The 15,839-nt window shown below is 46.4% G+C and overlaps 1 protein-coding gene across 3 annotated transcripts in view; it reads left to right on the forward strand.

Annotated features, from left to right (window-relative positions):
* The first annotated feature begins 162 nt into the window (after positions 1 to 162).
* The window catches only part of INTS1 (integrator complex subunit 1), a 29,849-nt gene continuing 14,172 nt past the window's right edge, over positions 163 to 15,839 (forward strand). For 2 of the 3 annotated variants that reach the window (XM_026083088.1, XM_026083090.1), the window contains exons 1-26: positions 163 to 270; positions 395 to 685; positions 1,439 to 1,635; positions 1,853 to 1,990; positions 2,733 to 2,892; positions 3,260 to 3,365; positions 3,677 to 3,863; positions 4,005 to 4,150; positions 4,447 to 4,588; positions 4,971 to 5,147; positions 5,393 to 5,501; positions 6,098 to 6,218; positions 6,952 to 7,029; positions 7,594 to 7,751; positions 8,983 to 9,079; positions 9,473 to 9,564; positions 9,911 to 9,971; positions 10,341 to 10,538; positions 10,792 to 10,921; positions 11,108 to 11,287; positions 11,383 to 11,532; positions 12,106 to 12,285; positions 12,503 to 12,607; positions 13,562 to 13,729; positions 14,188 to 14,299; positions 14,745 to 14,906. In XM_026083088.1, coding sequence (XP_025938873.1) covers positions 213 to 270; positions 395 to 685; positions 1,439 to 1,635; positions 1,853 to 1,990; positions 2,733 to 2,892; positions 3,260 to 3,365; positions 3,677 to 3,863; positions 4,005 to 4,150; positions 4,447 to 4,588; positions 4,971 to 5,147; positions 5,393 to 5,501; positions 6,098 to 6,218; positions 6,952 to 7,029; positions 7,594 to 7,751; positions 8,983 to 9,079; positions 9,473 to 9,564; positions 9,911 to 9,971; positions 10,341 to 10,538; positions 10,792 to 10,921; positions 11,108 to 11,287; positions 11,383 to 11,532; positions 12,106 to 12,285; positions 12,503 to 12,607; positions 13,562 to 13,729; positions 14,188 to 14,299; positions 14,745 to 14,906 — 3,703 coding nt within the window. In that variant the 5' untranslated portion in view covers positions 163 to 212. The remainder of the gene's footprint in view (positions 271 to 394; positions 686 to 1,438; positions 1,636 to 1,852; positions 1,991 to 2,732; positions 2,893 to 3,259; positions 3,366 to 3,676; positions 3,864 to 4,004; positions 4,151 to 4,446; positions 4,589 to 4,970; positions 5,148 to 5,392; positions 5,502 to 6,097; positions 6,219 to 6,951; positions 7,030 to 7,593; positions 7,752 to 8,982; positions 9,080 to 9,472; positions 9,565 to 9,910; positions 9,972 to 10,340; positions 10,539 to 10,791; positions 10,922 to 11,107; positions 11,288 to 11,382; positions 11,533 to 12,105; positions 12,286 to 12,502; positions 12,608 to 13,561; positions 13,730 to 14,187; positions 14,300 to 14,744; positions 14,907 to 15,839) is intronic. The other variant, XM_026083089.1, reaches the window with a different exon arrangement.

Raw genomic sequence — 15,839 nt, forward strand, 5'->3', positions numbered from 1 at the left:
CCCTCCCACCGCCAGGCGGCGCCGTCGCCCAGCGGCGGGGCGGGGCCTCGCGCGGCGATGCCGCCCCGCCACGACAGGTGGCGCCGCAGCTCGGCGCACTTCCGCCTCGGGCTGAGGGGGCGGGGGGAAGGGGTGACTTCCGCTTCCGGGGCGCGGCGGGAGGAGAGCCGGTGGGGGGTCTGTCCTCGGTCGGGCCCGTCCTCGGCGGCGCCATGAACCGGCCGAAGGCGGCTGCCGTGCGCCGGCCCAGCGCCGTGCCCAAGCCGTCCGGTGAGTGCTGCGCGGCGGGGAGCCGGGCCGGGCCGGGGGGAGCGGCGGGGGGCTGCAGGTGGCGGGGCGGCCCCGCTTCTGGGCGAGCCCCGCGGGGCGCTGTGACGGCCCTTTTCCCTCGCAGCTCACCCGCCGCCGGGGGACTTCATCGCCTTGGGCTCCAAGGGGCAGAGCAGCGACTCCAAAGCCGCCGTCACCCTGCTCAAGCCGGCTCCCTCCGGGCTGCCCTCGGAGCGCAAGCGGGAGGGCGCCGCCGCCCTCGGGGGCGCCGCGGGGCTCACCGGCCTCACCAAGCGCCCCAAGCTCTCCTCCACGCCCCCGCTGAGCGCCCTGGGACGCCTGGCGGAGGCGGCCGTGGCGGAAAAGCGAGCCATTTCGCCCTCCATCAAGGAGCCCTCCGTCATCCCCATCGAAGGTGAGACCTTGGTCGGGTTCTCTCTGGGGGCTCGCAGAGCAGCCAGTGCTTTGAGAGAGGAGCCAAACTCGACGTTTGGTTTCCTCAGACGGAGCCTCCTCAGAGCATTTGTGCTGCTATTTATGTGCCATCCTTAAGGATTTCCAAAGGCTTCCCCGTTTTGTCCTTGGGGAATGAATTCTGAGTTTTCAGCAAAACAGATGGTGCTTACAGTAGGCAAATGCACAGCCTTTTTGGGCACTTCCCACTCCGATTCTCCTGTGCTGGGATTCACTGTTCTGCAGCAGTTCTGGCCCTTGCCCCACTGGGTCCAGGATCAAAGACACAATTCTCTCTCTTTTCTTGTCCTGTCCGTATTGGGTGGTTGTGCTTGTCCTCTCTGACAGCTGCCTAGTAGCAGCATTTGAAAGACCTTTTTGAGGAAATTTTCAAATTTAGGTTGTGATCTTATATCCGTATATTTTTAGCAGTCTCTGTGTATCTGTGTGTTTGTTTTCTCAACTGTTGCTCCATTCCTGGTGTGGGATATGTTTGCGGAAGGATATTCTAGCAGGTACCAACCAAAAAAAAGACGGGGTGTTGTCAGGCGTGAAACAATTCTTAATAGCATTTGGGTGGGGGGAAAAGCCATTGCAGTGGGTAAAAGCAAGCAAATCCATGCTTTGCTTTCCAGGTGACTTGTCCTTCAGGCATGCTGGGGTAGGTTATTTTGCATAAGCATAGAAACTAATGCCTATGTGTTGATTACTGCAGTTGTCCCCACGGTGCTGCTGGATGAAATTGAGGCAGCCGAGGCAGAAGGCAATGATGACCGTATTGAGGGGGTGCTGTGTGGAGCAGTGAAGCAGCTCAAAATGAACAGAGCCAAACCTGATACTACGCTGTACCTGAGCCTCATGTACCTGGCAAAAATCAAACCCAACATATTTGCCACTGAAGGGGTTATTGAGGTGAGAGCCATGTCACATAGGGACCCTCAGGCTCGCCAGCAGTATGGTTTTTGCCAGCCTGCGAGTGTAGTTGCAGTTTCTCTCAGGCCAGAACATAACCTGTATGTGTCTGTATATATCTTATTTGTGTCACAAATTACTGTAATTTGTGTATCTTCTAATGCTTCTCTGCATGTTTTTCTGCTGGATGGTCTGATTTTTGTATGTGATCTTGCAGGCACTGTGCAGCCTACTCCGAAGAGATGCCTCCATCAATTTCAAAGCCAAAGGAAATAGCCTGGTGTCTGTCTTGGCCTGCAACCTTCTTATGGCCGCTTACGAGGAGGATGAGAACTGGCCAGAGATCTTTGTCAAGGTTGTTGAACCAAGAGTGCTTCTGCTGGATTGAGACAGTGATGGACAGACTGGGTGAAACACGCCAGGGCTGGGAAGTGTGTGCGTCTTAGGCGCAGGATAAGAGCAGAGGATTTATTACTACTGCAAGGAAAGAGGGGGTCCAGTGACCTGTCACCCAGCATGGGTGGAAGGAAGAAAATAACCAGAGTCTCTGGGGGTTTTTTTGTTTGTGTTTTTTTTGTTTGTTTTCTTGTTTTAAAGAAAAATCTCCACTGATGGTTGAAACGCTGTGGTCTCTTTTACCTTTTGCTGCCCTACCTCTGCTTTTTTCAAAAATTCCCTTGACAATGTGTACTGATATGACAATATTCCAGAGATGTCTTACTCTCTGGATTGTCTGTAGGGATTGAACACTTAACCTGTTGATTTAAAATGGGTGAGCTTTTAACAGGCCAGCTTCTTTGTGTTGGAGGTGGGAACTGTTGTAAAATCTTTGCTAAAGTAAACGAGCTGTGCTCCCAGGTAGGTTCAGTGTCCACCAGAGCTTGGGATGCTTGTTAACCTGCTCTTATGTGACTTGCCCACACTCATGTGGTCTCAGTTTCTAATCTGTGCAATGGAGATGCTACTTTCCTACCTCATGTTTGTATTTTGAGAACAAACAAATCAAAACTCAGCAAACTCGTGAATACTCTTGTAATTAGCCTGTACAAAACAGACTTGAGCATGGTTTATGTTCTCTACTGCTTTTTTTCCTGTAGGTTTACATTGAGGATTCTCTTGGGGAGCGCATCTGGGTGGATAGCCCTCACTGCAAGACATTTGTGGATAACATTCAAACAGCCTTTAACACGAAGATGCCCCCTAAGAGCATGTTGTTGCATGGGGAAGTTGGACGTAGTGGAGGGGACCTTAGTGCTGGTAAGATGATGTTTGGGAAACACGAACAAAAGAGTAGGGAGAGGATGGAGCTTTGCAAGTTTATTAACAGATGAGAGTGGTTTGTTACTGGATGGAGTGACATAGACCAGGCTTAAGAGTTCCTGGCATTGCTTTTTTTTTTCCTAAAAATGAAAGGACACCAAAGAGGACATGTCTGAGGGCAGACAGTGAAAGAAATTTGAAGAATTGTGCCTGTATGTGATACGATGTGAAGAAGTGACTAGTTGTAGCTTCCAGTGTTGCTGAAGGGATCCTTGAAAGAACCTGAAGGTTTCAGAGCAGAAGTGAGGTATCTTTAGGAAAAGTAGCAGTCTCGTGAAGTGTGCTGTGTGTTGGTCTATTGCAGGGAGTAGCCCACACCCCTCCATGACAGAGGAAGAAGACAGTCAGAGTGAGCTGCTGATTGCTGAGGAAAAAATGAGCCCGGAGCAGGAGGGCCAGCTCATGCCCAGGTACAGTGCCATCTCTTCTCCTGACCTAGCCATGAGGCGGATCTGTCTGTGCTCGCCCACTATCAGTAGACCCCTGTCACAGTGCTGCAGCTGGGAGCTCTTCTGCACTAGCTGTTCTGTGACAGTAGAGAATGTTGACCCTCAGGTGCAACTGGCTCTTGGAAACAGGAAGTAGGAGTAGGAAATGTTTTTTGCTTTTGTTTTTTTGTAACCATGCCACAAACAAGAAAGGATGCTGATGTCTGGACACAGTGAAATGTGGCCAGGCTGGCTTGCGCAGAAACGAACAAAATGTGGTTTGTGTGGCCCAGGTACGAGGACCTTGCAGAGAGTGTGGAGGAATATGTCCTAGACATGCTGCGGGATCAACTCAACCGCCGCCAGCCAATGGATAATGTCTCCAGGAATCTCCTTCGTCTGCTGACAGCAACCTGTGGCTACAAAGAGGTCCGACAAATGGCTGTGCAAAGGCTGGAGATGTGGCTGCAGAATCCAAAGGTAAAGATAGCAACTGTTGGGCCATGACTGCACTGGACTTGGTCTGGAGTCCAGCCAGGAGGACCACATGGATATACCCCAGCTACAGTTCTGACCTGTGATGGTAGGTGGTTGTAGAGTCTTTCTGTTCTTCCCCTGCAGTTGACCAAGCCAGCTCAGGACTTGCTCATGTCAGTCTGTATGAACTGCAACACCCACAGCTCAGAGGACATGGAAGTTATCTCCAACCTGATCAAAATTCGTCTCAAACCGAAAGTCCTTCTCAATCACTACATGCTGTGTGTCAGGTAAGGTCTAGGGCCTTGGCCTTGACTGTCTCCATGCCTCTGCAAAGTCTTTTTTTTTTTTTTTTTTTTTCTTTGGAAACCCAGCTCTGACCATGAGATGTTTTGAGTACGTTTGAATGATTTTTCATTCATCTGGAAATCTTTCAGCGATCCTTTGACACTGCTGGGGATGTATGCTGCCTAACTCTCTTCTCTTTTGTATGTTCAATATTTTGAACTGAAATCAGAACAGTCAAAACAGTGGGTATAGCTGCAATGAAACTTCAAGCTCTGATACTTCTGGCCTTCCCTTGCAGAGAACTGCTGAATGCGCACAGGGATAACCTGGGCACTACAATTAAGTTTGTAATTTTCAATGAACTGTCAAATGCAAGAAATCCCAACAACATGCAGATCCTGTACACCGTGCTGCAGCATAGCTCAGAGCAAGCTCCAAAGGTAGGTGGAAGGTCTTGCATGACTACTGGTGGTCCCAGACCCTTGTGCGAGAGATTTAGCTGAACTGAGGCTCAAATGAAATCTCTCCCCCAGAAAACTGTGCAATCTATATTGTACTATTTTGAAAATTGCATTACTGCACTTGTTAGAAAATGCCCATGCACATTATTCTTAACTCCCATATTCTGGGTGACTGGCCTTGGGGTAATGAAGTTTCATGAGAAACATCTATTATAGCTCCCCAATGTAATCATTTTAGCATTGCTGGGGATCTGAAGGACAAGGATATTGCTGGCTTTGTTTCTTCCTGTTTTTTCTTTTATTCTGTGGATGCTGATATATTACAATACACTGAAAACTTTCTCTTTCTGTATGGCCTCAGTACCTGGCAATGGTGTTCCAGGATCTTTTGACTACTAAAGATGATTACCTGCGGGCTTCGCGGGCACTGCTGCGAGAGATCATCAAACAGACAAAGCATGAGATCAACTTCCAGGCCTTCTGCCTGGGTCTTATGCAGGAACGGAAGGAGGCCCAGTACTCAGAAATGGAATTCAAGGTACCACTTTTTTTGACCAACGCACTGCTGGATGTACTGGAGGTGTACTGGGTTTTTCTTTATCTGATTTTTCTGGCAGTTTTTTCTTTTTTTCCCTTTGTCATCTGAGTGACTGAGTATTTGTGTTGCATTTCATAGTTGTGCTCACGCATCTCTGTTTCCAAAAGCCATGATTGTCATTTTTGATGAACCCCTTTTCCAGAAGGCATCTTGGGATATTGCTGACTCTACTGACTTCTTTTTAGGAGCGGTTTGTCATCCACATTACTGATCTACTAGCTGTCTCCATGATGCTTGGTATCACAGCCCAGGTGAAGGAAGCTGGAATTGCTTGGGACAAAGGAGAGAAAAAGAGTAAGCAGAGCAACCTGGATCCCCTTTAAAAATGGACAGCTTGGGTAGACGTCACCTGGCAGTGCTGAGATTGAGAGAGTATTGAGGATATGATTAGGAAGGGGTGTAAGCCTTCATTCCGAATCGTGGCATGGGGGGGGTTGATTCACAGAGTTGTGAGATGTGGCTTTTGCATGGCTGGGCAAAGATACAGGTGCTTTTCATGTCTGCGGAAGCAGTGGGTGAGAGCCTCAGAGGGACTGTAGATGGAGGGCCTCAAACTGGGTCGTATCTGGAGAAGTAGCTGTAAGAATTACAAAATACCTAATGCTGAGAGGGTGGACTTTTGGGGTAGTGTTGAAGAGACTGCCTAAATGTTTTCTTCTCCTAAGCGTGACTTTTCTGTACTATATCTTGGGATTTTGTTACACTTTTCCAATGTGTGCCATAAAGCCAAGCATGTGTGCGTTAAGGGCTGGAAGACTGAAGGCTGTCTGGTTCACATCTCCCCTCTAGGGCTCTGGTTACCATATGCTCTTGAAATGGCCACCCTCTCCTGCTTTGTCCCCAGCAGGGCTCTGACATATGTGCGTGTTCGTAACCTGACTCTCTTTCAGACCTGGAAGTGCTGCGCTCTTTCCAGAATCAAATTGCTGCAATCCAACGAGATGCTGTCTGGTGGCTTCATACGGTTGTTCCATCTATCAGCAAGCTAGCTCCAAAGGACTATGTGCACTGGTAGGAGAGTCAGCTTGGGAATCTGCCCTGCGTATCTAGCCCCTTTCCCAACGGTGTATGATGTGTTATAAAGACCCCGTGTATGTGCCAAGGAGTAGCTAGATCTCTCTTCCCTCTATCAGACAGGCAGCAGGAACAGTGTTTTAGCAGGGTTCAGGCTGGGACTATTTTCCCCCTCGGGAATCCCTGCCCAGTACATCATGTTGCCAGAAATACATGATAATGCAAAATACTTCTGATATGTACTGTTTGTGTCCACCCTCTTGGTTCAATAGGGAGTTTTCACTTATCTGACCAAATACATGGTTCCTGTGGACCCTGCATTGGTGGTAGTGTTGTTTTTCATCGGACATCCTTTTCAGGCTGTAGAGTTAAGGGCTCCACAGGTAATAAGTACTGTCTTCTCTTGCCTGCCTTTGAAGGCCAGGTTGTATCCTGGGATCTGGTTCAAGACACTATTGGAGCAGATAAGCCAGAGTAATATCTGAGATGTTTTCACTGAAAATATAAAAGCCTGTTGCCTGTGCTGTACAGTACTTTCTGTTGCAATTAATGCTGTTGCTTTTGCTGTTACTTTTGCTAGACTAGCTTCTTTGAGGCTCCTTCATGTGTAGGATGGGAAGCATTAGCAGGAGTTTGGGGTTTTCTTGCATGACTGCTGACTGTGGGGCGACAGGACTAAGTTTGTTCCCTAGTCTCACACAGATTGTTTACTGTCTTCATGCCTCTACAGCCTCCACAAGGTGCTCTTCACTGAACAGCCAGAGACATACTACAAATGGGACAACTGGCCCCCTGAGAGTGACCGCAAGTGAGTGTGTGCCACCACCCACAGCTGATTGCCTGGGCAGAGCTGCTGCAGCCAGAGGCAGAGCAAATCAGTGTTTTCTGGTGGTCCTAGTATAGCTGTGCATTGAAAGTTTTGGAACTGTGCTTAGACTTTCGTTATTTGTCATGCTGCCTTAAAATTAAGGGATGTTGCTCCAGCCTCCATCTGTTCTTCTTCACTGGTTCTTGTTGCCTGTGCCAAGCTGTTCTGTATTTTGATGCTGTAATGTAAGAATGGCAGCCGTGCACTGGATGGTTTGTACTGGGGTAACATTAGGGGGCTCAGACTCAAGCAGGTAGGTCTGAATTGCATTTGTATAAGGCAATACAAGCAGTACTCTGTAAAAAAAAAAAAAAAAAAAAAAAAAAAAAAAAAAAAAAAACTTGTTTCAGGTATTTGCAGTTACAACTGAAGACCAGGGAAGTGGTTGTAAGCTAAGCTGTGACTTATTCTCTACTCAAACGAACTCTAGGGTCTGTGAAGGGTTTCTGCAGCCATCATGCTGCAGTCAAAAGAAGCATGACTGATGTCTTATGTCTCATGCAGCTTCTTCCTTCGCCTCTGCTCTGAGGTGCCCATCCTTGAAGACACACTGATGCGGATCCTTGTCATTGGTTTGTCACGGGACCTTCCTCTTGGCCCTGCAGATGCCATGGAGCTTGCTGACCACTTGGTGAAGCGGGCTGCGGCTGTGCAAGCAGATGGTAAGTCTGCGCAGAGCTCTAGCCAGCAAGTATTTCCTTCTGACTATATAGCCTCTTCTTGCCACCCAGGGCTGAAGCAATTCCTGCCTTGTACCCTAGTGTGCCTGGGGCACGTACCAAAGAGCCTTTGTTTCACTCAAAGCATATTTTAATCTTGATGGCTAAGCATTTGGCTCAGCGCCAGATTGCTGCTGATTTCTCACTTTTGAAAAGCTTATTTTTTTCTGCTCTTTCTCCCTGTTACTAATTATTATCTGCCATTGAGCAAGGGAAACTATTGGTTGTGTTAAGGATGAGGGGCTGTGATTAGGCACCTAAAGCTTTTTGAGTTAACATTTTAAACTCAGTTTAGTCCTTTAGATAGCCGTAAATAATAATAATAAAAAGAATCTAGACTACCCAAAAATGAAAGGATTGGAAGTTCAAATAATTAACCCACTTTATTATGGGTCTCCCAATTCTGTTGTTCAGTCAGTGTTAGAGACAAAGAACAGCCTTAACTCTGACCCCTCTTGTGAATTCATTCAACGTTTTCTCAGATTCCTGCGTGCTTGGGAGAGTATATCTGTTTGGCAGAGCTGTGTGTGTTTGTGTCAGAGTTAAGGGGGTTGTCAGAGTGTGATTCTAAAGCATCTTACATGCTTTTAGTGCTGACTGATAAACAACAAAGTCTAATCCAGATCTGGTCAGTGCAAGTGAAAGAAGCTAGATTTTGCTGTTGAATATCCTATGAAAATGTGCCCATCCTCTCAGTGTAGCGTTTTAGACGCTGCACCATTTCAAATACTGGAAGATTCAGGGTTAAGTTAGAGGGAATCAGAAAACTTGCAACAAATCTGAAATGCATTTTTAGTTCCTCTGAGCTAAAGGAAGGTCTGAGCAGATACTCTTCTTCAGATAAGCAGTGAATTTGCATACTGAAAAAGATACAGATCTTGCGTTGGGTACGTTTGGAAAAAGAAAACAAAACCTGCCCTTATGAAGAATTTAAAGCAATTAGCATCTGAAAAGCTCAATATATCCTTATATGCTGTCTTGCTATCTCTTTTTTTTTTTAGTGTTGCTTTTTTATAGATGTTATTGTCTTTTGATCCTGTAATACCATGAGAACAAACCCAAAATAATGTAGTTGCTTGAAGTTGAATTTTTAATATACTTTGATATTTTTCGAGAGGACCTTTAGCCACGTAGGCAGGTCAATAACTTGCTTTGTCCTTTCCTATTCCTCCAGATGTTGAGGTCCTGAGGGTAGAGAGAATCCAGCTGATTGATGCTGTCTTAAATCTGTGCACTTATCACCATCCAGAGAATATCCAGCTACCCCCAGGGTAAGACTTATTACACAGACAATATCAGTGTGATCTAGCTCATTTTCACCTTGTGAGTAACAATACTAGCCCACAGATTTTAAAATGCTTTTCTCTGTGTAGTTTTTAATAACCATGTCATGAGGAGACCTTTTCAATGTCATGTTCAGGTGGGAATTTCTCCAGGGCAAGTCAGACCTGAGTCATGGAATGGATTTTGCTCTGCGAGAACTCTGTTTCTGCTCTAGAAACTTTCAGCTGAACCCTGCTGTCCCTCCTGAGAAGGATTCTTTTTGAAGGCCACTAAACCAGTGTGGCTGAATCCACACAGTGAAAAATTAAGAGAAAAACAATCTTGAGATGGGCACAAGTAACCAAATCCAACCACTTTGTTTCTCTTGATGGCTTTTGCAGGTACCAGCCTCCAAATCTAGCCATTTCCACCCTCTACTGGAAAGCCTGGCCCCTCCTCCTTGTAGTGGCTGCATTTAATCCTGAAAACATTGGTAAGGGCGGATGTTTCTCAGGACATCATTTCTGCTGCAAAAATTGGCCTGGGTGCAGTTTGCTGAAATCTGGTTGGTTGTGTTCAAGGCACGTGCTAGGATGGCAGGATACTGCTATTACTTAGCTATGCTGTGATGCGTAGTCATTGTGTGAGCAGAAATATACGGCATGGCGGTTTGGACAAGAGTGTGGCTGGGATCAGGGTGCCTGTATTCTGTTCAAATGTGATGGGCTGTTCCAAAGTGAACTCACTGTATCTCCCCACTTCGGAGTGTGTTTAGAATCTATGTAAATATCATGACTTTTTTCTTGAATCCCTGACTGCCCTTCTCTTCTGTGCTGCAGGTCTGGCTGCATGGGAAGAGTACCCCTCTCTAAAGATGCTCATGGAAATGGTCATGACCAAGTTAGTATGTTTAAATCCCTCCATAAATCAAACAGGCCATTGAACATACATTTCTGAATGAAGTTGATGCCATCTGGCTCCTTCCTTTCTTTTGCGACTGATGTAAAATAAGCTGGCTGGCAGTTAAAGAGTGAAAGGAATCTTCCCTCAACAGAAATATTACCATCAAGGAAGTAGAGATCAAAGGGAGCAAGGGCTGACTGTGTGATGTGACTTGCTGTGAAGGGCTCAGTCCCCCTGTCCCTATTGGGAAGCTGTCATGCTATTTCCTTGTCCCCATGACCTCAGCTCCTCGGGCAGCATTCTAGCTGTTTGTGGTTCATGAATTTTGGATAGAGCAAGATAACCACTTTTGATTTGTTTTCTTAGTAATTATTCCTATCCTCCATGTACCTTGACGGATGAGGAGAAGTGCACAGAGATGATTAACCGTGAGCTTCAAATCTCCCAGAGGGAAAAGCAGGAGATTCTTGCATTTGAAGGTCATTTGGCTGCTGCATCCACAAAACAAACAATTACAGAGAGCAGCAGCCTCCTGCTGTCCCAGCTGACGAGTCTGGACCCTCAGTAAGTAGCCTTCTGTGGTCTGGTTTCAGCAAGAAATCTCAGTTAATCCTAGTCAGGAGACCCTACTGCTGGTAGGGCAGTTGATGTAGGGGAGAAGAGCATGAGATTTGGTAGCCTGTGGGATGGATGTGTCATGTTTGCTCCTTGTCCTTCTGCAAGAGGCATGTGGCCCTGTTTTTTTACTGAATTGATCCTCATCAACACTAGAGTGAAGGTGTGTCTGACTGTGGATAATTTCTCGTTTCTCTGGTAGGGGCCCCCCACGCAGACCTCCACCACATGTCCTTGAGCAGGTGAAAAGCCTGAACCAGTCCTTGCGCTTGGGCCACCTCCTGTGTCGCAGTCGTCATCCTGATTTTCTTCTCAACATCATTCAAAGACAGGTGGGTTCCCTTGATGGCCTAGATAAGTTAGGATCTGAGCCCTAGTCTCTGAAACTTGAGCCGGGTAGGGACAGAAGAGAACTGAGTAAGATGTAGGGGAATGTGGGTTATTGTTCAGGCATTAAATGATCAGTGTGCTGCATCTAGGTTCTGCTGATCCTACGTTGTCATTCTCCTGCTTCCTAGGCCTCATCGCAGTCAATGCCATGGCTGGCAGATCTGGTTCAGTCCAGTGAGGGCTCGTTGGATGTCCTACCTGTGCAGTGTCTTTGTGAGTTCCTGCTTCATGATGCTGCTGATGAGCCGACCTCAGGTGAAGAAGAGGAGGAGGGTGAGAGTAAAGAGCAACGTGCCAAGAAACGTCAGGTGAGCGGTCTCTTGTGGTCAGTTCTGTTTTCTGCTTTCTGCACAGCCCAGTTCTGATTTGATTTCACTGGAACAGCCAACTTCTCACTCCACAGAGACAGCAGAAACAAAGGCAGTTGCTTGGACGTTTGCAAGATTTGCTTTTGGGTCCCAAAGCAGATGAGCAGACAACCTGTGAGGTGCTTGATTATTTCCTACGCCGCCTGAGTTCCTCCCAGGTGGCTTCACGGGTCCTGGCTATGAAGGTGAGAAAAATGAAGAACTTCTGACCAGGGTTTATCAGAAGCTGAGGACTGAGCCCTAGGTTGATGCAAGTCCAGAGCCAGTGCAGTGAAATTGTTTCATGTCATCCTTTTTCAGTAACTTGCCTCTATTTCCAAACCCATCAGATGCATTTCTACTACCTGCTGCTCAAAGGCTGCCTTTGTTCAGCAGCCAACTATTCCTTTTAAGATGGAACTGGATTTTGCTATGTCTACTGTGAAGTTCAAGCACAGACATAGCAGATGTACTGCATGAAGTAGTTGGCACCAGATTTTCTGTAGGATGTAAATGAGTAAACGCCTGGTGCTCCAGAGCATGGTTAAGGCAGGTAGAATTGCGAAGAGTCCAAATGGACCATGCTTACAGAAGACTGAAACTTTAAACAGGGTAACTGTCAAATAAACATATGATATGATCTGAAACCTGCCGTAGGCTGCTTGCATTCCATTTGGATTGCTCCATGGTGTTTGAAGCTTGTTTCTTTTCACTAGTACAAAACTAGTGGTCTAGCTGTGGCTTCATATGCCCAGACTGTGTCCATTCACTTTCTGCAGGGCCTGTCCTTGGTGCTGTCAGAAGGGGGATTGCGTGATGGAGAGGAGAAAGATCACCCCATGGAAGAAGATTCTGGTGATTCTGAGCTGCTCCAGGGATATCAATGGCTGCTAAGAGACCTCCCAAGGCTGCCGCTGTTTGACAGTGTTAGAGCAACAACAGCTCTTGCCTTGCAACAAGTAGGTGTCAGTAGCTGAAAGGAACGAGTGACCAGCTTGGGGCAAGTTATTCTTCGTCCTACTTGTGCTAAAACAAATCTGAGCAAACTGTCTATGGGCATGATACAGACCCACATATCTTGTGGGTTATAATAGGCTTGCAAAAGAAAAATATTCCTTAAACTGGTTGTTGTTTTTGTTACCTCCTGATTTCTAATGAGAAGAATTCTCATTCCAGGCCATCCACATGGAGACAGATCCCCAGACCATCAGTGCTTACCTGGTGTACCTCTCCCAGCATGCCCCAGTGGAGGAGCAGGGACAGCACAATGACCTCGCTCTGGTGAGAGACCAGCTGGCTAGGGCAGCAGGATTGCATGGGGGAGACTTGGCGAGTTGAACTCTTTGCCCAGGACACTGATAGGCATGTGACTTGCCATGCTAACTGGATGAGGTTTTTAGGGGCACATGAGTTCGATAGCTGCATGTGTTTCTGTGTATGTGTTGGAAGGCAATCTATGTCTTTGGTTTCATATCTTTCACACAGAAAGCTAGAGAGCAATGACCTCCAGTCCAGAGATAGAGCAGCTGGTCTCAAATGGTATGGGGAATGCAAGAGTAGATAGTGGTTTGAAGAAAATCCCACCACCTGGTAGTGTTACTTGAATGAGCAGGTGTTAAACCTGCAGATAAACGTGTCTGGGGAGAGAATGGAAAGTCAGGAGCCTTAACGGTGGGCTATGCAATCTCCTGTAACCAAAACTGGATTCCTGAATTTTTTTAAAAGGTTTTGGTCATCTTGAGTATTTGGCTTATACACAGAGATTTTTTTCACTGTTCTCTGGCTTCCTTCATTGCTTTTAAGTCTGTTGGAATGCATCCTTTCTAACGGTCTTTTGGAGATTCAGATGCACTGATCTAGAGGCTCCTGTGCTTTCTGCTTGCATACATGGGTTTAGATATGTAGAGAATGTTAAATAATAAAAATCAATAAATCTGTCTCCTCAGAGAAATGCAGCTTTTACTAGGTAAATACCTGCAAATCCTCCGTTTGTAATGGGATGTGTCAGAATGTAGCTGTGCCACAAATGGGGGCACTGTGAGGTACAACAAAGATGCACGCACAGCACTGGCCTTTTTCCTCAGTGTGACAGTTCCACTCTTGGAACCTATGGGCTGATCTCCAGAGTGGGGTTAACTGGGTAGATGATAGTTTGGAGGGTGTGATACAATGCAACAAGAGGGCCTGTCTGTGTTGCTCAGTGGAGATCTTATGGATCTTTTTTTCCCCCTGTAGTATGTGGCCCGGCTCATAGTGGAGCGCTCTACCATCATGTCTCACCTCTTCTCCAAGCTTTCGTACTGTGCTGAGTCGGATGCAGTGCTTGTTGCTCTGCTCTCCATCTTTTCTCGCTACATCAAACGTATGCGCCAGAGTAAGGAGGGTGAAGAGGTGTACAGCTGGGTGAGTGCCTTCCTCCTTTTTTTCTTAAGTAGGTCAAAGAAGAAGCTGGGCAAATTCACAAGAGATCTATTGTGGATTATTAAATCTATTTGGAAAAAAAAAAAAAGCCTGGTTCAGGAATTCCCTAAGCTGAAAATAGTTGGAGGTTAGGATATTAGAGCTGAGTGGGGTGGGGGAAGTGTGCGTGTGTGGGTGTGTAAAAATATATATATATATTTATTTATTTTTTATATATATATATAAAATATATATTCACACACACGCGCATGCATACATGCATAAAAAGCATTTTCTTACTTTTCCTTAGGCATCTTTTGTGGCTGCTGTTGGACATACCAGGCTAGACAGACCTTTGGTCCAACACAGTTTGTCCATTCTCATGTTCTCCTGCACATCTGTATCTCAGACTTCATCTTTCTTTCCACATCCTTGTTCATCCTTTTCTATCATTTTTCCAGTCGGAGTCCCAGGATCAGGTGTTCCTTCGTTGGACTAGTGGGGAAACAGCCACTATGCACATCCTTGTGGTTCATGCCATGGTTATTCTTCTGACACTAGGGCCACCTCAAGGTTAGTGAAGTGTGCTCAGATTGATTCAATGGGTTTTGGACCAAAGAGGGAGCCTTCCCTTCATCTGCCACCTCCTAACAGGTTAGGCTGGTGTTAATCCTCCTGCTCATGGACTTGTCCCTTGCAGTATGTGTTTGTGGCTGTAGAGGCTATCAGAATATTGCTGCACTGAATAAAGGATTTGCAGGCTTATTTACTGCCTTCTGTAGACAACATGGAATGATAGTGTGTCCCTCCCTCCTAAACAAGGAGGACTCAGAGGCTTATTGTAGTGTGAGAACTGGGCAGTCAGATATGTAGTTCACATTTCCACTTGGTAGCTTATTTATTCCTGGGTTGTTTCTAGCCTTCAAGCAAGAAAGTGTTCTGGTATATTGATTTGTAAAAAGAGAAGGGTTCTAGGTGCTTATAAACATAGAAGATAACTTTTGTATCCGCTCTTAAGCAGGGGATGGTGATTTTTACACCTTATTGGATATATGGTTCCCAGAGAAAAAGCCCCTGCCTACTGCTTTTCTGGTTGACACCTCAGAGGAGGCTCTGCTGCTTCCCGACTGGCTAAAGCTGCGTATGATCCGCTCCGAAGTCCCGCGTCTTGTGGATGCAGGTGAGCCTGTGGGATGTTTGCTGGTGTTGCAGATCCTCCTGAAGGAAAGAGACAGACTTCCCCGCTCAAACCTTCCAAGCGCACAGCCATCCTACTTGGATGTTTTCAGTGGGGATGTCAGTCACTGCACACCCTGAAGCTGAGCAAGGAGCTTGGGTTTAAAAAGCAGTGTGTATCTGCAGATTTTGTGGCAGCTACAGTCTGAACACAACAGATTCTTTGTCATGTCCCTTAGGGCTGTCAAACACACATATAGAATATGAGCTGGTTCCTGGCAGAGGAAATTATGGGATGTCCCAGTATGATTCCCTGTTCGGCCACAATGTGCAGTACCAAGGGACTATGAACAGAATTTGAGAATTGTTGCAACCTAGCTGAACCATCAGTCCCCGCAGGTTAATCCTCAGCATTTAATGCACCATTCAGTGAAAGCTGAGACTGAAGAGGCTGTCAGTGCCTTTGGTATAGCTCTTTACTGCAGTACTGGAGGCAATTTCTTCCACTCTGATTCAAGTGCTGGACTTTGCTGGGTTTATTAGGCAATGATTGTTACTTTTGAAGTAGGGCAGAGGGTCTGTACGACTATATTTCACTTTCTGTGTATTTTAAAGGGAGTGAGGGACCATGAATTGTCTCTGTTATGTCCATTCAGGTTGAATTAAGCTATGCAGTTACCAGACAACAGGCACAGCACTTCTTCCATAGTGCATGGTATTCTTGCAACGTGGAGAGCAGTGTCTGAAGGATGTGAACTATAACTGTAGTTACTTTCAACCTTGCACAGCTTGTCGATGCTCTTTTTCTTGGTATTCATAGCTTTTGTCCTGTTCTTACTAATTAAATGACAGCTCTCTATAGCCAGTGATTGAATTATTCAATAATTCCTGCCTGCAGCCATCAACTGATAGGATAGAAGTTATTTTTAATACAAAT

The sequence above is a fragment of the Apteryx rowi genome, unplaced genomic scaffold, assembly GCF_003343035.1.
Source record: "Apteryx rowi isolate R43461 unplaced genomic scaffold, aptRow1 scaffold_6, whole genome shotgun sequence".
Lineage (NCBI taxonomy): Eukaryota > Metazoa > Chordata > Aves > Apterygiformes > Apterygidae > Apteryx > Apteryx rowi.